This window comes from Camelus dromedarius, chromosome 22 (genome assembly GCF_036321535.1).
Source record: "Camelus dromedarius isolate mCamDro1 chromosome 22, mCamDro1.pat, whole genome shotgun sequence".
Lineage (NCBI taxonomy): Eukaryota > Metazoa > Chordata > Mammalia > Artiodactyla > Camelidae > Camelus > Camelus dromedarius.
The window spans coordinates 18,758,058-18,781,854 of NC_087457.1; the positions used below are offsets into that span (position 1 = coordinate 18,758,058).

At 35.6% G+C, this 23,797-nt stretch overlaps 1 protein-coding gene across 2 annotated transcripts in view; it reads right to left on the reverse strand.

Annotated features, from left to right (window-relative positions):
• Positions 1–18,931, reverse strand: part of TNKS (tankyrase) — a 159,333-nt gene extending 140,402 nt beyond the window's left edge. For both annotated transcript variants that reach the window (XM_010995686.3, XM_064477487.1), the window contains exon 1: positions 18,228–18,931. In XM_010995686.3, coding sequence (XP_010993988.2) covers positions 18,228–18,900 — 673 coding nt within the window. In that variant the 5' untranslated portion in view covers positions 18,901–18,931. The remainder of the gene's footprint in view (positions 1–18,227) is intronic.
• Positions 18,932–23,797: the final 4,866 nt, after the last annotated feature.

The window sequence follows — 23,797 nt, forward strand, 5'->3', positions numbered from 1 at the left end:
AAATATACCCTCTGACTCAACAATATCACTTTTCCAACTTCATCATTTAAAAAAGTAGTCATGTATAAACAAAGATTTTGCAGTTAGAATGTTTATCATAACATTATAGAAAATCATGGAAACAATTTAGATGCCTGACAACAATAACACAGTGAAATAAATGATGAAGTGATGGTTTTCGATACAACATTCTGTTTTAAAAGGACGCTACAGAACACTGTGAATGCCCTTAATGTCACTGAATTACATACTTAAAAATGTTTAAAATACCAAAATTTCAACAATTTTTTAATTTATGTATTTTACCACAATTTAAAAAAAATCAAAAAAGGTATAAAAGAAAAAACAGGACATTATAGAAAATTCAACAACTTGGAAAGGTGATTTTTGGATTAATCAGTCTTTTAGATTCAGAATGTATTTTTTAAAAAGGAGAAAACATATACATATATTTCAAATATAGATGGCTAGAAAGAGACTAAAATCACAAAGTAGTAGACTTATGAAATTTTTCTTTTCTTCTTTTTATCTGTTCTCTTAATTACACTAAAACACAATTTAGTATAAATATATGTGTGTGTACACATGTTTAAAAAAAGAGGTGGAAGTGAACAGTTAAAATCAGTAAAGATACATTTTATGTGGCAATTATGAAGTGATTCTTCTAATTTGATTTTGTATTAAAATATATTATTAAATCAGGTTTTGTTATCCATGAAACAAATTAGTCCCGTTTAAAGTATTGTAATTTAGAAAACTATACATAAACTTTACTCAAAACATACACTTTACCTGTTCTACTGAGTACAAATCAATAATAGTTGATCATTCACCATTCTACCAAATGCATTATTTTTCACACATAAAGAGAATTCATTATCCCATTATCCCTGATAGTTATATAAGGCCTTTGTTTCATAACCAAGGTTTGTAGTCATAATTATCTCTATAATTGATTTGTTTGTTTATATCTAAAGACCCAAAATAAAAATAACAATTAGGGTCAGTTCAAAGAACTATGCAGAATTTCAAGTAACTTATCAGTAACTAACTCTTAAGGAATTAGTCCCTAAGTGAAGCATTACAGATACTATACTGCAGACAAGATTTTCAGTGTTCCATTCCTTCAAGCTAGCATATGTCAAAAAAAAAAAAAGCCAGCTGAGTCACAATTTTAAAAAGGAATAATGTTGCTACTAATACATATATTTATGGCTCTGTATTATGAAGTACAAAAGGAAAACCAATGACCCACCTTCTCTCTCTGATCCAGCAAAGATAGTTAAAAAATTAAGACAGTGTAATACTAGCAAACAACATGTGCTATCACAGACTTCCAACCTGAGAGTTACATAACAGGTATGATTAACTTTTACTGAAATTTTCTTTTTGCTCCAAGTACATGTCTTATTCTTAACAACAATAAAAATAACAACAATAATGGTAAGTAACTAAAATTTAGTAAGCTTTTCTGTGTGTCAAGGAGTATGCCAAGTGCTTGAGATGCATCAGCTCCTCGTGATAACACCTGTGAGAGATGCTGTTATCCTCATTTCATGGTTGAAGAATTCTTTCCCTCAGTCCTGATATTCATGAACCATACTTCCAAATACACATCTCAAATCTGTCTGTTTCCCAGTCCCACCACTCGGTTTCAGGTCCCATAATCTCTCACCTAGACTTCAGCATATAACCTGCTAACTGGCCTCTCTCTGCTGTCACATCTGCTGCCCTACGCATCTGCTGCATCCTTAACACAGCAGACAGAATGAGCTTTTCAAGGCATATATCAGATGAGGTCACTTCCCTGCTTAAAATCCTGTAATGTTTCCCATAACACATGATAAAATATTACTACCACCTCCTTATGACCTACAAGGCTTTATGTGAGTTGGCCACTCTCACCTCTTCTGTCTCATTGAGCTTTAATCACCCTGATTTTCACTTTCTGTTCCCTGGATACGACAAACTTGTTTCAGCCTAGAGGACTCTGCACTTGGTGTGCGTTCTGCTTAAAGACCTTGGACCCAGATCTTCACATGCCTACCTCCTTCTGTCATCCAATTCTCAGCCCAAAGATAAGCAACTCAGAGACTCTGACCACTCAATTTAAGTCACCTACGCATGCACACACACTCTTTCATCACTGTTTTCAATATGAGTTCTTGATATATTTTGGATATTAACCTCTTACCAGACATATCACTTGCAAATATTTTCTTCCATTCAGTAGGTTGACTTTTCATTCTGTTGATGATTTCCTTTGCCATGCAGAGGTTTTTTAGTTTGATGTAGTTCCACTTGTTTATTTTTGCTTTCTTTGCTATGTCAAGGAGCTTACCACCTATATTTTCTTCTAGGAGTTTCATGGTTTCAGGTCTTACAGTCAGGTCTTTAATCCGTTTTAGGTTAATTTTTGTATACAGTGTAAGATAGTGGTCCAGTTTCATTCTTTCCCATGTAAGCTGTCCAATTTTCCCAACACCATTTATTGAAGAAACTGTCCTTTCCCCATCAAATATTCTTGGCTCCTTTGTCATAAATTAATTGACAATATACGGATGGGTTTATTTCTGGGCTCTCCAGTCTGTCCACTGATCTGTGTGTCTGTTTTTAAGCCAATACCACACTGTTTTAATCACTTTAGCTTTGTAATGTAGTTTGAAATCACGGCACATGATGCGTTCAGCTTTTTCTTTCTCAAGATTGCTTTGGCTATTTGTAGTCTTTTGTGATTCCATACAAATTTTAGAATTATTTGATTTCTGTGAAAAATACCACTGGAATTTTTATAGGGGTTGCATGGAATCTACACATTGCTCCTGGCAGTACAGGCATTTTATATACTGTGTGGAAAGCACTGTGCTGGTACCATGAGGAAAACCTAAATTTTTAATACATTACCTAAACTTGATATACTTAATTTTCCTTATTCTCATGTTAGGGTTTCAATTAAAGCCATTCAAAAATGTTTCAATATCAAATGTAAGGTCACTGGTATCTATTCACTAGGTCTGAATTTAGAGACAGAAAATTGTTTCACTTGTGTTCAGCATTTTAAACTGCCTAAAATTAAAGCTTCAAAGGAACAACCTTGGGCAATACTGAATCCTGTAACTAACAACTACAACTTCTAAAATTTAATAAAAGGAGAAAAATCTAAGGTGTTTGGAGTATTTTAAAGTGATGCTTTTATTTATGGTAGCAAAGTTATAGCTTAAAGACATATTTGACCTAATTAGACTGTTAGCAAAGCCAGAAGCACTGTACATCACTTGAACTACTAAATTCATTGACCCAATGAGAAAATGCATATTACATCTCCTACATTTATTTATTTATAATTTTTTTCCTTATGTGTAAGAAATTATTCCAAAAAGACAAAGTAACAATAAAAATAAGTTTGAGACTGCCTAGAAAAATAACTCATGAAATAAATACACACACACATTATATCTATTTCCCTGACATAGAGGAAGTCACAGAAAGTAAGCTGGGGAAGATAAAAAGGTACTTGGTGACAGATGAGGTGTGTTCATTATTCTCTTCAAAAACATTAGGCAAAACTTGAATCAAAAATATCAGAATAACCTGCTTACTTTCTTAAGCATTATGACTTCCACTCACCCCCAAAAAATAAACAATAAACCCCCCTGAAACTCTTAACAATAACAATAAAATTACTTTCAATGAAAGAAAACGGAGCTATGACACATTTATGCAATAGCTGTAAAGTTTCTAAAGTAACTTTTCTTTCCCAGCTAATGAACTCACCATTCACCAATTTAATACCAGTAGTTCCAGGTATCTGTGAACATCTTTAAAGGGCCATTAAACACAGTAATTTATAATTATACTGAATTTAAAATCAATAAGTGATATTAGAAAAATCAGACAGCTACAGGCACAAGAATCAAAATGAACTACTTTCTCACACTATGTACAAAAATAAATTCAAAATGGATTAAAAACTTAAATATAAGACCCAAACCCATAAAGCTTCTGGGAGAAAACATAGGCAGTACACTCTCTGATATTGATCTTAGCAATATTTGGGGGGATATGTCTCCTCAGGCAAGGGACGCAAAAGCAAAAATAAACAAATGAGACTACATCAAACTACTAAAGGAAACTATCAACAAAATGAAAAGGTCACCTACTGAATGGGAGAAGATATTTGCAAATAATATATCTAATAAGGGGTTAAAAGCCAAAATACACAAAGAACTCATACAATTCAATATCAAAAAAAAAAAAAAAACTCTATTAAAAAATGAGCAAAGGACCTGAATATACATTTTTTCCAAAGAAGACATACAGATGACCAACAAACACATGAAAAGATGTTCAACATCACTAATCATGAGGGTAATGCAAATCAAAGCCACTATGAGATATTACCTCACACCTGCTGGAATGGCTATTATCAAAAAGGCAACAAATAACAAGTGCTGGTGAGGATGTGGAGAAAAGGAACCCTTGTGCAGTGTTGGTAGGCATGTAAATCGGTGTAACCACTATGGAAAACAGTAAGGAAATTCCTCAAAAAATTAAAACTAGAACTACCATACAATCCTCCAATGTCCACTTTTGGGTATTTTTATTAAGAAAACAAAAACACTAATTCAAAAAGATATATGCACCACTATATTCACTGCAGCGTTATTCACAATAGCCAAGTTATGAAAGCAACCTAAGTGCTCATCAATAGATGAGTGGATAAAGAAGATGTTACACACACACACACATATGGATATTATTCTGCCATAAAAAAGAAGAAAATCTTGCCATTTGCAACAACACAGATGGATGTAGAGGGTCCATCCATGACCCTAAGTGAAATAAGTCAGAGAAAGAGAAATGCTGTATGATTTCATTGGTACAAGGAACCTAAAAAACAAAAATCAACAAACACAACAAAACAGAAATAGATCCATAGATAGAACAAATATGTAGTTTCCAGAGGGGAAGGGTTAAGGGGATGAGGAAAATTAAGAGGAACAAACTTCAGGTACAAAATAAATGAGTCACAGGGGTGAAATGTACAACCTGGGGAATACAGATAATAATAATGTAACATCTCTGTATGGTGAGAGAGGATAACTAGACTTATCACGGTGATCATTTTGTAATGTATAGAAATATCAAATCACTATGTTGTATACTAAGAAATAATACAGCATTGTAGGTCAATTATACTTCTAAAACAAACTCATAGAAAAAGAGATCAGATTTGTGGTTACCAGAGGCAGTGGGTGGTGGGTATGGGAATTGGATGAAGGCTGTCAAAAGGTACAAAGTTCCAGTTATAAGATAAATAAGTATTAGGTATGTAATGTACAACATGGCAAATATAATTAACACTGCTCTATGTTATATATGAAAGTTGTTAAAAGAATAAACCTTAAGCATCCTCATCACAAGGAAAAATTATTTATTTTTCTTTTATTTTGTATCTCTATGAGATGATGGATGCTCACTAAACTTACTGTGGTAATCATTTCATGATGTATGTAAGTCAAATCATTATGCTGTACATCTTAAATATACAGTGCTGTATGTCAATTATATCTCAAAAAAACTGACCAAAAAAAAAGCCTGAATCAAAACTATATCTTGGCTGATGTGCAGGAAACAGCCTCAAAATTAGGAGTACTTAGCAGAGAAGACCCATCTCAACATGACGGGTAATTCTAATTCTATTAACGTTCCTGTACAGGTCTACCTTCTAAAGACTTTTACAAGTTTTCAGTTTTACTGCATTATATATGGAGGAAATTACATGCCATAGTGTTATTCCCTAAACTGGGAGTTGGGGAAAGTCTTGTGATATATTTTTTAAATATGTCAAGCATTTTTTATACACTGGGTTAAATTCATGCAGTCCAATATACACAGAACCACATATACCTAGTAATATATTCCTGCTTACTATGTAAGAAATGTTCTGTGACAAGGAAACATATATTTTCTATTTAACATTCAAAGTCATTATTCCTTCCTCTTCTAATTTCAATTCTTACCATATTAGCCTCTAAATAAAGAACTATTTTACACTTCATTAGATCTGAAATCACTGTTAAGCAATAGGGAATATATTCCCTGTTATTTCTAAAATAAGTTTAGAAAAAAACTACATAATGACTTCTATAAAAACAATGAAGTTGCATATGTTTTTCATTTGTCAAGGAAGACTCTGACCGATTAACTTTTCCATTTTATAGAACCTGACTTACAAAGGAAAACATTTATACTTAGATAAAAGAAAAGAGGTATTTAATTAGTAAGTACAGTTAAGAATGTGTGGTTTCCCCATATCCACTGAGAAATTACCAGAAGCAAAAGGGTAAGAGACAAATACCAGATTCCAGCTTAAACCAATCAACCAAAAAAACTGTTAAAAAAAAAAAAAAAAGGATTCTTCCTTGGGAAGAAAAAAAAATTATTGGGTGCCATTGTGGGAAGAAATATCAGCTAAACTACAGAAGACAGGCCAGAGGAAAGTGATCTGTGTCCTTTTCACTCCTCAACACGGTCACATCATCCCCTATGCTATTGTGGAAAACAAGTGGTATCTCCAGCACACCTCTAGCCAAAAGAAAAGGGGTAAGATCAAGGTAAAATATTGGAAACTGGCTGGGGTGGGATGCAATCCCAATTAGGCAATTACAGCAAAGGAGATCACACTTAGAAAACAGAAGAATCAGTGAAATCCTGTGCAACTAGGGAACAATCAACATCCAGAGCCTCTCTACCCTGAGGCATGTACCTATTTGCCTCAAACCATCTGGAGAATCAAAATCTAGAACACAGGTTTTCACCAGCCCTAAAGCTGACCCCCATCAAAACTCATCCTCCCATACAAATGCAACAGCTGTGAGTTCCAAGGTAAGATAAGCTCATAGCAGAAAATAATAAGCTGTTTGAAGAGTGCAAGTACCATGAAAGAACAACAAAATGAAAGCAAAATTAATAGACCAAAAAAAAAAAAAAAAGACATTTAAAATTGGCAAATGAAATGTTGCTAGAGAATATTGAAAACATGAGAATAAAGATCTATCTGGAAATATTGTCATGAAAAATATAATAGAAGAAATAAAGAATACAATAAACTGACTGAATAATAATGGAAACAAAGAAGAAATTCCTGAGAAAAAGACTGGCTGAAGAACTCTCCCAAAAATATCTGAAAGGAATAAACAAGTAGAGAATGAGAGAAGAGACAGGAGAGATAGAGGACAGGAAGAGAAGAATGATACATGCGGAAATAATGACAGTTCTTCCTGTAATTAAAGGAAAATGCAAAATTTCAGATTAACAAGAGTTCATGAAGTACCAAATAGAATGGACATATTATAGTGAAGTCTAGCAATATGAAAGACTATAAAGTTTCCATCTAAAAAATAACAAAAATCAGTTGACCTCAGATTAAAGTCAACCTTCTCATTATTAAGGAAAAGCATATCTAGCTAACTTATGATTTACATGTAAAAGTAAAATTAATCTCGGATATGTACAATCTGAAAGCTCAATACAAAAAGATCCCAGTTGAACACACTTTCATAAGAATAATTCAGCATGATGAAGAAGGAATTCAGGGGTGGGTATGTGTGGGGGTGTGTGTGTATCTAAGTATCATGAATTAACTCAGTAAAAATCTATTCCTATCTCAAGGAACCCTGAACAATGAGCATTCTAACGAACAATTACAATGTGCAGGTTACAAAATGTACACAGCAAGACAAACTTAACTAAGCCCGTGATAGGAAAACTTCCCTAATAAAGTGATATTTTGAGCTAAGCTCTAAATAAGCATAAGCAGTTAACAAGCAAAAGGACTGGGATAAATATTCCAAGGAGGACAAGTTAAGAGTGTTTCCAAAGAGCAAAAGGTGAGAAATGCGTAACATATTCTGGTACCTAAAAGAAGTTCAAAATGGTTCAGAGAGACAGTAATAGAGACGTTGAGAAAGAGGCAACAATAATGGAATCAATGAACTTTCTGTCATAAAAATCGAGAAGCAAGGTCATCCTTGTTATATAAAACCAATATAACAAACCTACAATTCCTTTAAATGAGATATATATCTCAAATATATGTATCAGTGGGAAGACTATGACTATTCCCTACCAAAGTAGGCACAAACCAAAATTTCTGCTATGTGAATTTAGGTATCAGTAAAGAAAACTGCAAAATGTAAATACCTGTATATGCATCAACCTTAGAAGCTAGACAAAAAAAGCTAAAAAGATCTGAAATTCCACTGACAGTTTTCAATCATATTTCAACATAAAACTTATTATAGAAGTTACTTTTGTAGAACTTATTGTAGAAATTATTACCACCTCTTGATATATAACAAAATAAAGCGGAAACAGATTAAGGTGCAAAATATCAAAATGAAACCATAAAAAAATTCTGGTGGAATTGCATGATCTCAGGATGGATAAAACTTTCTAAACATAAAATAGAAGAAAACAAAAAGAAAAAATTTAAAGGCAACAGATTTGAAAAGGTTATAGATAAAATTAAAAAACAAACCAGGAAAATATTTGCAATGATAGATAAATATCAACAGGCAAAAAAAAGTATAGGAAAAAAGATAATTCACAAAAAAGGAAAAACACCAATTGTTTTTAAAAAATAAAATCAGTTATTCCAAACGTTATCAAGAAATGCATATTAAAACATGAACACTTTTTTTTAAATCAAAAAGCTAAGAAATATGTTTTAAATGATGACATTTGGAGAAACATAACAAAAATGCTCATGGGAGCACTATTTATAATAACCAAACATATGGAAACTACCCAAATGTTCATCAACAGGAGAATGGATAAGAAGCAATACGTCCACACAATGGAATTCTGCCTAACAATAAAAATGAACAAATTGCAACTATACAAGATTAATCTCACACAAAATTATACTATATAACACCGTTTATGTCAAGTCAAAACCAGACAAAACTAGTCTATAAGTGGCAGAAGGTAGTGATTCAAACATAAGACAGAGGCAGAGGAAGCCAAAATGATCCAGGAGCAGAGCTGATAATGATCTGATTCTTGAGCTGGGTGCCAGTTGCCCAGGTGTATTCACTTTGTGGAAATTCACCTGGCAATACACGTGTGATCTGTGCATGCTTCTGTGTGTATGTTATTATTTCAAAAAAGAAAGTATGATAATGGCTGGCGTTAAGGGTGTGGTAGGAATATAATATAGTAAAACTTTTTGTTAAAGCAAGTTTCGTAACGCATATACTTAAATCAAAAGTCTCTAGGAATAAATGTATTGCACTGTCTTAAAAACTTTCAACAGTTACCATCTTGGTTCATTTTGTACACTCAAATCCCAGAGCTGTAACTCTACAATTCCACGAATACCAAGCCAGTTTTTCCTCAGAGATAATGACTACCTTCCAAGCTTAAAAGTACTAAATAACAATTGTCAAAATACTTTCTAAATCATACAAGGTTGTACAAATACTAGATGTTCTTAACCTCACTAGACTTGTAAGTATTAACCTGGGTTCCATGTGTCCTCAATCTTGTCTTCATATTGCCAGAGGAGTTCAAAAACAAAACAAAACAAAACAAAACAAAACAAAGCAAAGCCAAGCCCTACCCCTCCTCCTGCAATGTGATTAGTTGGTCTAGGGTTAAGAATCACTGCACTCAAAGTGAGCTTCAGCATCTGCCTTACCTGGGACTTAAAAATGCAAATTCCCAGACTCTCCTCCAGACCAACAGAATGAGAAACGCTGGGAGCGTGGCCTAGCAACCTGTTTTAACAAGCCCTCTCAGTGACTCTGACACAAAGTTTGAGAACCATAGCTGCAGGGTTTCTGGAAGCTTATAATTTTCTGAAAATTCTGTGTAAAATTTGGTTTATCTTTCTGGAGAGAATATCCATACCTATCATCAGATTCTCAAAAGAATGTTAACAAATTCTTTATTAGCTACACAGCCACTTGTATTAGCTACACAGGTTTCATGTTTGAGTGTCAGTTCATGGGCATTAAACTTTCAAATTGTTGTGACTCCTATATGCTGTATTTACTGTTCAAAATTGTTTTTTTCTTGACTGTTTCCATGCATCAAAAAATATAGCAGTTTATCTTAAAATATTCTAATAATTTTAGTAGTCTTTTAAAAAAAGGAGTTGCTAAATTATCCTTCTTATGATGTTCTTCAAAGATTACTTTCAATCTCACAGTTTTTATGTTTAATGACCAACTGATCAAAAGATCAGAGTCCCAACATTCTAATAATTGCAAATGTTCCTACAGCCTTATTAAAAGTATGATCTTAATCAAATCCTCGTCAAATGTTTTAAGAGATAATCCATATGCAGTTTTGCTTTATTTTAAACACCTAGGAAAAGAGCTAGGGGAAAAGATGCCAAAATGACTGTATTAGCTGCACTGGGGTAGTCAGCAGTGCAGGAAATTTCTACTGAACTTTCCAAAATGTGTAGAATTACTTTTATTTTCAGAAAACAAATTTGAGAAAGCAATAACAATTGTCAAATTATAAAATGGCTCAAAAGAGTTGATTTCTTATTGCTATCAGCTTCTCCTTGAGTAGCATGGGCCAAGATTTTAGGATAGCCAGTTATGGGTTTAAATCTGGCTTGGTCACTTAATAGCTATGTGACACTGGACAAGACATTACCCTGCATCTCAAGTTTAAATATGTAAAACAGATTTAAAATCTATCTCTCATATGGTTGCTCTAAGGATTAAATAAAATAACATAGGGAAAGCAAAAAATTCACTTGAAAGCATTTTGTTGCTATTTGTATTAGTTTTTACTATTATTTAGCAACAATATCAAAACAAAGTTTATTCATTTATATGCTAACAGAGCAGTAAAAGCACTTTGATGACAAAGGACTGAACTAATATGTAACATTTTTATTTACACATTTAGGATAGTCAGAAGATCAGAAATCAGAAGTGTTAGCTTACAAAGTTCATTTGCTCAAATATTTATAGAGCACATACTATGATCAATTCACTGAATTAAATACTGAACTTCTCTTATTACTTAGCTCAAATTTATCTGCTTCCATAAAATTCCAAGAAGGTGACAGTTATACTTTCCTACGGTTAAATCTCTATGGATTTTTTTGGTGGGGAAGGGCAACCAAGTTTTTGATAGCTTACAGAAAGTTTTTTAATTAGTCCAAAAGGCCCCCCTCCCCAAATGAGAACATTTTCCTGCAAAGATGAAAAGCATAGCTTGGCATCTCTTCTCAAGATACTAGTGAAAAATACCTAAAATGTATTCATTAACTGTAATCCCATGTCATTTCTTTCTAAGAAACCAAATTTCCATAGTCAACGTAACAACAACCTGAGCTTTGGAAATGGAGAACTGTATACCTTATTAGTAAGATGGATGAGAATGTCAAAATGGTTTCTATGGTTGGTGGATATACCAGAAAGAAGGCATCCAATCTCTGTAGTGGCTCATAATATACATACTATTGCCTAGTTTTCCCAAAGCATTACAACTGGGCATCAGCTGGACATCAGGAGGTTTAGGTTATTTTTAGATCATACCTGATGATACAGGGACCTTAGCTTTAAATATTTTTCATCTACCAGTAAATTTGAAACATTTTTTTCAGTCTGTAGTTAATAAAAATTGCTTCATTTAAAAAATAATTTACCACAGAAGAAAAAAGTTGCAAGTCCACATAAACAAACCAACAAATACCTGCCACCAACTATTAGTTTAGTTTGTGTTATACAGAAAAGCAAAAAGGAGAGGAATATTTACCTCACTTTATTTCCCCTTTTTCTACAATTAAAAAAAAATTCCAAAGTCTAAACTGAATACAGAGCTGATACATTCCAAAAAAAAACAGCCTCAAAAAAAAAAAAAAAGGCTCAAGCACACACTGCTTTAAATTCAATTTTATACACAGACTCCTGAACAAACAGACAAAACAAGCTTCCACTTGACAAAGAACCCAGCAACTCACTGTAGGGAAAAGCAATCCTCGACATCTGATGAAGCCTTAAAAGGAAAACCCAGGAGGCACACAAAAACAAAACACTCATAACTTTCTCAATTACACAAAATCAAATGGTTTTTAGAAAATGAACTTCAAAGTTATCTTGAGCACCTAAGCTTTAGTATAAATCCCCAAAGACCCTACCCTACTCAACTCTTATTTTGAATCCATATTGATGATACAAGGTATTACGTCACCCAAAATCGGGGCTACATCCCACCTGTGCGAGTGTTCCTGTCAAAAAAATAAACATAGACCAGAGTAACTTCAAGGACACTGACATAGGGGAAAAATAAGAATTTAAAAGGCTCTTGTGTCTTTAATTATTTAATTTTACAATCAACTACCCAAAACATTTCTTTGTCCATGAAGCAAAAGCAGGCTATTAAATATATTTAAGAATAAGCTATTCTCATGTTTTCATCTGCATTTCATCAAAAACTCATTTATTCCTTTCTAACACTTAACACTACAATAAAACACATTTTCTTGGGATAATTTAAATTCCTTTATCACTTCTCTTCTCCTGGGCTCTAAACTTGAAGATCCTATTTTTTTAAAAAAAGCATGTTTATGCTCACAACTTGGTCCTTGAACATATGCCTTCTATCCTCTAGATATATTTTTTCGGCCTTTTAAGTGTCAAAGAATCGCATCTGGCCTGGAAGGAACACCTAGCCTATGACATATTCAGTTCCTTGGGAAGGAAAGGGATACCCCAGGGGAGGGAAAAAAGGGGCAGGTGACTAGACTAAACTTCCTGTCAAAAAAAAACTTGTATGTAATAGACTATGAGGAGGACATCTTATCTATAAAATGCCCTTAGCATAATGTCTCTGGTTAAGGCTCCTTAGAAAGTGGCATGTAGGCTATATAAACTAAGATATATATGATGTTTCATAATCTAAATGCTACTACTGTAAGAGATGATCCTGCAAATGAAAGAGAAGAAAAAATCCTTTGGACGTCTAAGAAAAAAGACCAAGGGAAAGAAAATCAATATAATAATAGTAAAATAATATTATAAACAACTTTATGCAAACCAACTTGACAATGTAGATAATTAAACTAATTATTAAATTAAAAAAATTAAAATTAAAAAAATTTTTAAAGTGGGGACTTCATAAAAGATATATAAATGGCAAATAAACACATGGAAATGTCAGAGAAATGTAAAATAAAACCGTAATGAGATACCACACATTCCCACCAGAATGGTTAAGAGGAAAACATCAGAGAACATCAAATGCTGGCAAAGATATGGAACAACTGGGACTCTCATATGCTGTTGATGAGAATGTAAAATGGTACAACCACTTAGGGAAAAGATCTGGCAGTTTCTTGTAAAATTGAACATTTACCTACCCTAAAACCCAGCAATTCCAATACTAAGTGTTGGCTCAAGAGAAAGAAAATCTGTTCACAAAAAGAATTTTACAAGAATGTTCCTAACAGCTTTGTTCATAATAGCCAAAAACTGGAAACAACTTAAGGGTCTAAAAATAGGAGAAGGGATAAACCAAATGTAGCAAACTAATATAATGAACTACTTATTCAGCAGTAAAAAGGAACTACTGATACATGTTATGACAGCAAAAATATTAAGCTGGGCAAAAGAAGTCTTACAGAAAAAGAGTAAATATTGTATGACTCCATTTATATGAACTTTTAAAGCACACAACTCAATCTATGCTGGAAAAAAGTCAGAACAATGTTTCTGCAGGGAAGAGAGGAAACGAGAAGGGTTTGAGGGAAGGAGCATGAGGGAACTTTCTGAGGTTGTCTTTCCATAAGGATTTGAGTTACACAGGTGTCTGCATTTGTCAAAACTCAGTGAATATGTGTGTAAGATTTGTATAGATTTTACATTAAAAGACAAATCTTTAAACCAATACGGAACTCTAGATAAGGATATGCATCTCGGTGTATCTAGGGGAAGCTGCACAAATGTCTACAATTTACACATCATTAAAAAACAGGGATAGACTGATGGATAGAGGAAACTATAAGCAGACAGATAACAACAGAAATCATACAATATTTTTAAGTGGCGTAAGCATTCCTCTATTGTTGAACAGTTTGTTACCAACTTTTCACTATTAAGAGATACTTTTACATAACACCTTAACTAATTTGTTCTTTAAATTCAAAGAGTGATATCATAAAGGCAAAAGAGACACTTTTTACATTTTTCTTAACTAAAAGTTCTATGTGAACTTTTTTAAGAAGTGGTACCTTAAGGAAAGCAAGTGGTTTTAAGAAAACACTAAGGAAAAGATAATTTAGTTTGTAGCCAACAATTTTAAGTTGGGAAGATATTTATGAAACTAGTTCCTTTCTTTCTATTACCAAATTAGACCTTTCCTAAACTCAGAGGAAAGACATGTGCTTAAAAGTATAATCAAGGACCTTGCCAGACAATGGAAAGTTTAGAAAGATTCTCATTCCAGGACTGAAGCATTCTGATTCATATTTTTACCCACTGATGGAACACAGTGGTTTTTTACTAGAAACTACATTTGTACAGTGATAGGGGAGAAAAAGACAAGCATGGTCACGCTGAAAAAAATCAGGAGTCAGGCCACCTCTATATGGTTATAAGTGTGCTGATGTAGATACCACTCAAATCAAAAGAAAGCATAAAACTACTCTATATATTTTGCTAGTTTTGATACTGAAGTACCTCATATTACATATCCTAATCCAAATCATATGTTAATTAACTACCAGGAAACCTATTTCAAAATTTCTTCAATTTAAAGTAAACACCATGAAATTTCAGAATTCAATGCTTTATTAAAGCCTTTTTTTAACAAAGACCTCATCTGAACTTTTCTTTAAAAAGAGACCTCTCAGAATATACTGGTCCTTTAAGCAAAAATATGTCACCAGCAGGAAATGAACTAAGGAGATAATATCACTCTAAATGTATGCTATTTCTAAAGCTTTGACTACTGTCCTTTTAACAATAGAAAACCAGAGTCAAGGATCTTACCTGTAGAAGAAAAAGTCTTGTATAAACTCTAGTTAACAATAAAAGACTGTATCCTTTTGATTTTGCCAGCTTAAGAAGGCATTAGAAATAGTACTTTAAGAACCTGTATCAACAGTGAAAACTGAAGATTATGCTTCTAATTATGGGTACGGTGATTCCATTATTAATACTGTCTCTAACTCATATTTTAAACAAATAACTATCACAGTTGGGATAGAAAGGATTCTTAATTCTGCTGCTGGAAAGAATTATGGTTATTCTCATGGTAATTTTTTTTTAAAGGGCATAAGGATTTAAATATGACTTCACACCATTTTAGAGATCCTTAAAAACGGTTTCATTTCATTCTATAGAACTATAAACTAATTTTTAAACGGAAATAAAGGCATTAATTAACATTCTTCCTTCCCATCTTTGTTTGCCTAGCTTGGATTCATCCTTTAAATCCCTGCTTTAAAAAAACCTGTTTATCTAGAAAGACTTCTCTAAATGATCTAAAATCAGGACAAGAGTCCCTACTGCCTGCTCCAAAAGAGAGTACAATGTACTTTTCCTATCATTCTAGGTTACACACTTTGTGGGGTTTTGTTATTGTTGTTGTTGAGTTTCCCCCACTGGACTATATGCTCCATAAAGGTAGGGACTATTAGCCACTTCAGAACGGTGTCAAAATTTAACACATGACCTATGATATGTAATAAAAGATTTGTGGAACAAATGAACTACAATTTTTAAACTTTTCCATCCAAGGGATTGTACCAATTTCTGTGTCTATTCCACGCTACCTAGCTATTCCATGACATCCAATGACTAGCATTCTAACCAACTAATAGTCAACTGAGAATTGCTTTTAACTACCCAACATACACGATGGAGAAGACTAGATTTAACAAAGCTTTTATGCTATGAACATAAACAGGAAAGCATAGGAAATTTAGACTACAGGTGTGATTTTTTTTTGTTTTTTTACTGTTTTTGTTTTGTTTTCCATAACAAACTAAAAAATTATTTTCTTCCCTAAAAAAGCCAGTACAAGATTAGGTTCTCATAACTACAACGTAATTACAGGACTGTTTTACCATCTGTCTTCTAGCTTATCTGGGTACACATTAAAAACTCTGAAACAGAATAAAAAGTAACTATTGTGGCAAGACACTGATTTCGGAGACAAGCATTATTTTATGTGTGACTAATCCTAAACAAATAAATTATTACACAAATTAATATAACTATCATCTATTAGTGATGACTTACAACGCAGTATGGTGAGAAATGACAAGATTTTGAAACAATGCGTTAAAAAAGTCAAATTTGGAATAAAGTCTGCAAAAGCAAACAGCCTCGCTAGATTCATTATACATCTTTCATTTGGCCTGAAGAAATATTATTTCATCTAAAATAAGCAACACCTTTGAGCATGTATCTACTTAGATGGAAGCCCATTTACGATTCAATTTACTACATTCCTAATGTAGGGTCTACATTTCAAGAACAGATCCAGCGAGCTAATGATTTCCTGCAAGTGTTTCTCATACTGCTGATCATGACTCATTAACGGGATCACAAACAGCATTTGTAAGAAAGGAAATGGAATGGGATATAAAATATCAGAGTACAACACATGTAGCAAGGGAAATAATTGTTTCCTGAAACTTCTGGTTCAGTTTGTGTGTGTGACAAAGTAAAATATATTTCTAAGTATGGGCTGAAAAAAAATAAAGTGTGAACCCAACTCTTGGAGTATATGCCCCCAATTACTTCTTCCCTCCAAACACTGCCACAGTAGAAACGGCATCACAACTACTCACAAACTTAAAAAAGTGACCTTAAACCAGGTACAGGTTATACTCATTTAAGATTGATTTCACAAACTCTAAAATCAAACTGAGTTTACACCCAGGTTCCACTAATTCCTGTGTAAACGTGGGCTTATTTAAGCACTATGTGCTTCAGTTTTGTCATCTGTAAATGAGGATAAATGTATTTTTCAGGTTGTGGTAAAAATAAACAATACATTTAGAAGTTCTTAACATATGCTTTACTATTAACAGAACAAACTGAAGGAGTAACATATATTGGAAACACAGCAAGAAACTTAACAGCAGTTATCTTCAGTGTATTTATTATCTTTGATCTTTGTGTGCATGTGGAAGAGCTTTTTCATTTTATCTTTCTGTATTACGTGAATTTTATAATGTATGTATAACATATACATTTCTAATATAAATAACTATTACCTTTTTTTTTTTTTTTTTACAATATCAATAGTTGGTACCTAGGCAGTGAGTTGTGGTCCTTTCTGTTTTAAATTTCTCTGTATTTTATAAAAAACACATTAGGTGTTTTTAAAAGAAAATAATCAACTACTTGCCTGAAAAAAAAAAAAGACAAAAGTGTGTAGTGGTCCAAGGTTTAGGAATTCGTGGGTTTTTTTTTTTTTTTTGGAGAACTTATGTGCCAGATACTTCTCACTAAAACCCCACACAGTAGTATATTAGTATACTAACATACTAAATAGTACATTATTTTTGCCCATGAGAGAAAATGGAGGCAATTTTCATAAAGTAAATTGTTACACAACTAACGAATAGCACGGTCCAGAACTTCAAAGCTGTATTTCTTCTGCTATCACATAATGCATCCAAATATTCTTCCCCAGCTGTTACTTATAGTCTTATTTTGATCTACCCAATCAGACTGTAAACCTTGAAAAATGGAGTTTCACTAACTCATTTGTCTCTCATTGAGACAAACTGACTCTCTTACTAAGATAGGTACTTAAACACTAAATGAGTTATATTAAACTTCTTTTGGTCTAGACTGTCCTTATGGGATATTCTCTTGTAAAAAAAGAAATAAACCAACCAACAAACAACAAAACTACTCTTAAGTCTGTTCAAATCTAACTTTATTCCTACACTCGGAACTGAAAAAGTTTAAGTATGCCCATATCCTGAGACTGCCACCAAAGGAGTTTGGAAATGAGTATCAGTATCACTGTGCAAACACCAAAAAGAATGGATTTGCAAATTCCACTACCACGCCCCCGTCACCCAGGCACGACCTAAAGAAAGGAACCTCTAACCTTCCCGAGAGGTGTAGAAGAACCATAACTACGCCCCCATTGTTTTATCATAACTTGTCTTCTTCCCCTACTCAGACCCCCGTACCCAAAACCTAAACCCTTAACAATTAAAAGTCTCTGACCTGCAGCGAAGTGCAGGGGAGAAGACTTCCGGCCGGCCATGTCCTTTGCATTCACGTTTGCCGCGTCCACCAGCCTCTTTACCCGGGACACGTCCCCATTGCGACAGGCCTCCAACAGTTCCCGGAGGGCCCCGCTCACTGCTGGGACCCCTGGACCAGGTCCCGCTGCCCCAGGCCCCAGGGTTGCTGTGCTGTTAACTCCGGCCGCCTCGGGACTCTCCGCCAAGCTCGATCCGGGGGAGGATGGAGAGGAAGATGAGGAAGAAGTCGGGGAAGAAGAGGACGACGGTGAATTGTTACTACCACCGCCGGCTGGGTTGGGAGCGACCCCGACGGCAGATGAGGCAGAAACCGCCGGGACCACGGGAGCTGCGGCGACGGTACAGACTGTGCTGGTGGTACTGCAACAGCTGGTACTGTCAACCGGGTCCGGGGATCTGGGCCTGTCGGGCGGATCCCGACTGCCATCCCCCTCCGGCAGCGCTAGGCCGTGCCGCGGGGAGGCGAAAGGGGCCAGGCCACCCACCATAGGGGAGGCTGGGGTGGTCCCCGGGGCCAGGCCCGGGCTGAGTGGGGGAGGCGGCGGCGGCGGCGGCGCCGAAGCCCCTGGGGCGGGCTGGAGCTGTTGTTGATGATGGTGGTGATGATGCTGAGAGCGACGCGACGCCGCCATCTTCGAACTCCCCCAGCACTGTCACTGCGGCAACGGCCCCACCGCCTGCTCTCACTTCCGATTGCTGGACCAATTAGCAGCCAGCGCACAGGAAATGATGCTAGGCCGAGTGGGCGGGGTCAAAGAGTGGGAGGGAAGTATTGGGAGCTCCGAGAAGCGCCGGGGAAGGGGGCGTGGCCTTGTGGCTGAGGGGCGGGCTTTGTGACGGCTTGGCGGGTCGGCTGGGTAAATTTGAAAGCAGGAACCAGCCTGGGCCTAAATGGGAAACTTTTCCTGCACTTCTCACTTTCATCCTGCTTACCTTACCCTGTTCCGTTCTGTTGCCTAGTCTCCTTCAGCCTTCTCTGTATTGCTCCAGAGCCTGCTGTTGAGATGTAACTCACTGCAAAGTGACTAAGTGTCATTTATCATCTAAAAAGTGTCCTCGTCTGAAAAATGGACTAGTTTAGTATCTACCTCACAGAATTGTTAGCGGCATTACATGAGCTAACATATACAAAGTGCTCTGTTAATAAAACACAAATTATAATTAAACCATTGGTAATTTTCTTAAACGCAGTCTTCGCCCCCTCGCCCCCAGCTATTCCCTTGGTCTCTGTATCTGTTCTCTATTACTGTTCTCACTTTATGTATTTCAATAATACCCCATTTTAAAATAGTGGCTCAGCTTGCTATGATTAGAATTCAAGCTCTGCTGTGAGAGATTAGTGTAAATTTGGGCAAGCTAACCCCTCTGTGCCTCAGATTCCCCTCTGCAAAGGGGAATTAATAGTTCAATAAGTGTTAATTATTAAAAATATGGGCTTTTTCTATTCCATTATCTCTGTACTTTTATTTCTCACCTTAAGCTTGACTCAAATAATTACGAGTATGTACCTTTTTAAAAAAATTATTTTTTAGCTGACCTTCTCTTTCCTCTCTTCCCTCCTCCTCCCAAACTAAGATAAAAACCTGACTGCTCCATCCATCACTCACCTTCAGAAACCATCCTTCAGCAACTACTTTTTCTCTTCTCTGTCTATACCTACTTTTTTCATCTGCCGTCAAAAGACATGTATCAATGAATGGGGTAATCTCAGTGAGGGCTCCATTTCCTGCCACCTGTTTAATAGGAAGCTAGACATTATGAAAATTTAGGCAAACAGCATTATTCCAATAGAGTGGACACAGATGGAGTCTGTGTCTTAAGAAAAATCAAGATTTAGATGAGTCAAGTAGAAATTTCGCTTTGCAGAATACTAAACTACGTGATAAATTGTCCTTTCACATGTTCATTATTAAATATAATTAGTGTGATGTGAATGTTCCATCTTAATAAATAGGTAAGTTTATTTAGGACTACCATCTAAATCCAAAAAGATCAGGAACAAAATTAAGATTATGAGTGACATTTATTGTCATCTAATCTGGGGTTACAGAATATGACTCTAACATTAGCTGTTTTTATAAATTTGTGCCATTGTCCACAAATTGACAAATGTGTGGCTAGATAGGAAAACTGCATCAGCGCAACTAAAATCTGTCCACAACACACATTCTCCTGGTTTTGAATCTTAATGTACAGCACAGGATATCACTGAGGAGTGGGGGTGAATTAACATGATGCATTAGATGTCCATAACTCAACATATGCCCCTTTGACTATGGCCTTTTCCCTGAATGGGAGGCATAAGGAATGATCTCACCTAGTCCCCTGATAGCCAGTTACTCATAGGTTAGTATGAGTAGTATAAACCAAGTAGTAATGTTCACCCTAATTCAGAGTGCATCTATTATGTCTATCAGTACAAAATAAATAAGAAAATTTCTGCTGGATGGAGATTTAAAAAGGCTGAATTGCCTGAAACTATTCTACTGGTAAACTATGTCTGAAAAATGCATTCAGTAAAGTGGAAATTGCATTTTTTCCCCTCCACTGGAAAGTAGTAAATTACTTAACATTAATTATTTATAAGGTTTGGGTTTATATGAACTAATGTTGAGCTCTAAACATGGAAGGGCAGATATCATTATCTGATCTTTTATAGCTAAACACAATTCCATGAGGGCTGCACTAAACCCTCATGAAAAGAACAAATCTTCTAGTAAAGCAGACCTGGGCTTGAATCACATCTCCAATGATTACTAGTTGGCTAATCTGGAGACATAGGCTTCATCTGTGTCATTCTAAAATTCTCATTTTATTGTATCATTGTCATGAGAATTAAAAGATCTAGGTGTTTTGTAAGCATGCCTTGATTGTCAGTTTCATTCTCTTATGTGCCATACATAAAGTATTACTAGCCGCTATTGATAGCTCTTGCCTCACAACTTCCTCTATGACAAAGATGGTGATTGGGAATAAATATTCACTATTTTACATGTAACAGGAATCTCAAGCAAAGAAAAATCAGGTTTAATTGTTTCCTCATCTGAAAATTTAAAATTCCATACAGGCCCTGACTATCTCCCAGAGTTGTTGGGGAGGATCATAGTTGTATAGCATCTTCTCATTTTCAAAAATGTATTTGGAAAAATCCTTTCCAAGTAGTATCAAAACATAAGCACATAGCACTCTCTTAAGCCACACTGTTGACACAAAAGAAAGAGCCACCAACTCAAAGGACGCTCCCCTTCTGGACTGTGTTGTGATGTTTTTCTCCCCATGGGACACACTTTGTAAGTTACACATTCATATGCTTGCACAGACTCCACGTTTCAATTAAACTTGGTATGTTTATTCCATATGCTTCCCATTGAGCTGCCCCAGATCTATGTTCACTGGTAGCATCTGCAATCTACTAAGTCCACTTATTCATCAGTGCTCTATGCAATACCTCTTCTGCAAATCCACAGCACAAGCTGAAGCTATAGTTTGGCTGAGGCAGGACCATTTCCCCACTTGGGCCTTAGAAGAAGATAATGTTATCCTTATGTCAGAAGTGCCCATGGTGCCAAAGATTGAGATTTCTCTATGAAGGTATTACTACTAAGCTAAGAGAATTTTCAGAAACCCAGGAGAATCTTTTCTTGTAAAGCCATTGGTGGGCAACAATTCCAACAGCTGCAATCATGCTACCCACATTGTATCAGAGAAATTTTATTCAAAAAACAAAGCAACTTATTACAAGGCAGGAAAACTGCAGTAATTTAAAGATCCCCTATATATATTAGCTTATGAACATCCCCCAATGGAAATTTTCAGTTGTTTTATGTCTTTTACATAGTGGGGTCCTCTGGAAGTTGCTCACAAGACATCTACAGTCTGCCCTCTGATAACTTGGATTTTCTTCATGTATGGTCTATACACTTGGGAGTAGTCAACCAAACCAAGAAGTATTAGTTCCAGGCAGAGAGGCAATACAACATAGTAATTCAGAATGTGGAATTCTACATTTAGACTGCTTGGATATGAATCCTAGCTTTGTCACTAACTAGCTGTGTGTGATTAAAGGATGCTACGTCCTACATTTTAACAGGGATAAATAAAAAACCTATTTGCTGTGCTTTAAAAATGATAAATGAGCTTTCCCACCCAAAGCATTCGTTGTAAACATTTTCCCCAAAAGTAATTAAAATTGTACATGTATACCGCATTAAGAATTAGCATATTGGCTTCCTCACTCAAAAGAGATAAACACCTGATATTTATATTTTTTATAAAAAAGTTTAGAAAAGTTTCCAAAAGTTCTGGAATGTATTGATAACAATGATATAACTAGCCACCAACGCACAGGTAATGATGTAATGGCTTACATAACCTTGGGTGCAGCGAATCAAAATAGGGCTGTTGCAGCTACAGACCAATAAACAGTGAGGCACAGCCAGAGGGCTCAGCCTCCCTAGTCTGAATGCTGGGCCAGCCCACCAAGCTGTGATTAACGCTGATCCCTGCAAATGTCTGAGGGGTTGCAGACTCCCATATACTGACCATGAGCCATCTCCTACCCGCGGTGAAGATTGGAGCAAGGACCTCAGGGAGCAGAGACCAAGTGACCTACTGCCTGGGAATAGTGGCAGCCGAGGCAGTGAGAGGCACTAGTCCATCCCGGAGCAGGATTCCTCCCGCTTCTCCACCGCTGACTCCTCTTGCTTGCTTATGTTGTTGTCTGGCTTGCTGAAGGAAATAAACAAGTAAAAGCTATTTGACTAAAATGGTGTTTGTGTGCAGTTTCTCTTGGTGTTGCCCACTCCTTCATAATTTTGTCTTTGTTTTGATGTAGCTGCTCAGAATAATCCGGGAGAAGCCATTCAACCTCTGTAAACCGATCTGCAAGGTGGGGATATTCAGAGTTGTGAGACATGTGAGTTAATATTTGCTGAATGCATAGAATAGCTCCTGGCACATGCTAAATGCTATATAAATGTCAGCTGTTATTATTATCAAAAACTGGACGAGGCCTCTGGTATGGGACATTACAGGTTACCTGGGAGACATGACTAGTCAGTTTTGCCTGCCCAATAAGCACATTCTTTTCACCCAAAAATGTTGATATCCAGCCTCTTATACCTACTTCTTCTTTTGCTTTACAGTGTCTTAAAGGAAAGTCTAGTAAGTGTGGAAACTGAAAGGGGAAATGCAATTATTCCCTTCTGGCTCTAGTCACAGTGTCGGAGAGGTGGAGACTCTGCTAGGAGGGCTCCTCAGCCTGGAAGTAGGCAGGTTCCTCCCTCAAGAGACTCTGCCTCACAGTACTGAGAAACCAGAGATCCAGATGTTTGCAGAAGAACTCTCTCACAGAAGATGAGCGTACCACCATAAGTCACCAGATATGTGAGGAGGACCTACAACATGAGAGGGAAAAAGAAAAAGAATGACTCCAAGGGTTTACCTGAGCATCTGGGGAAAATAAAAAAGAGCCATTTATTACATGACAGATAGTTTAGGGAGAAGATCAGGAGTTTGGTTTTGGACATG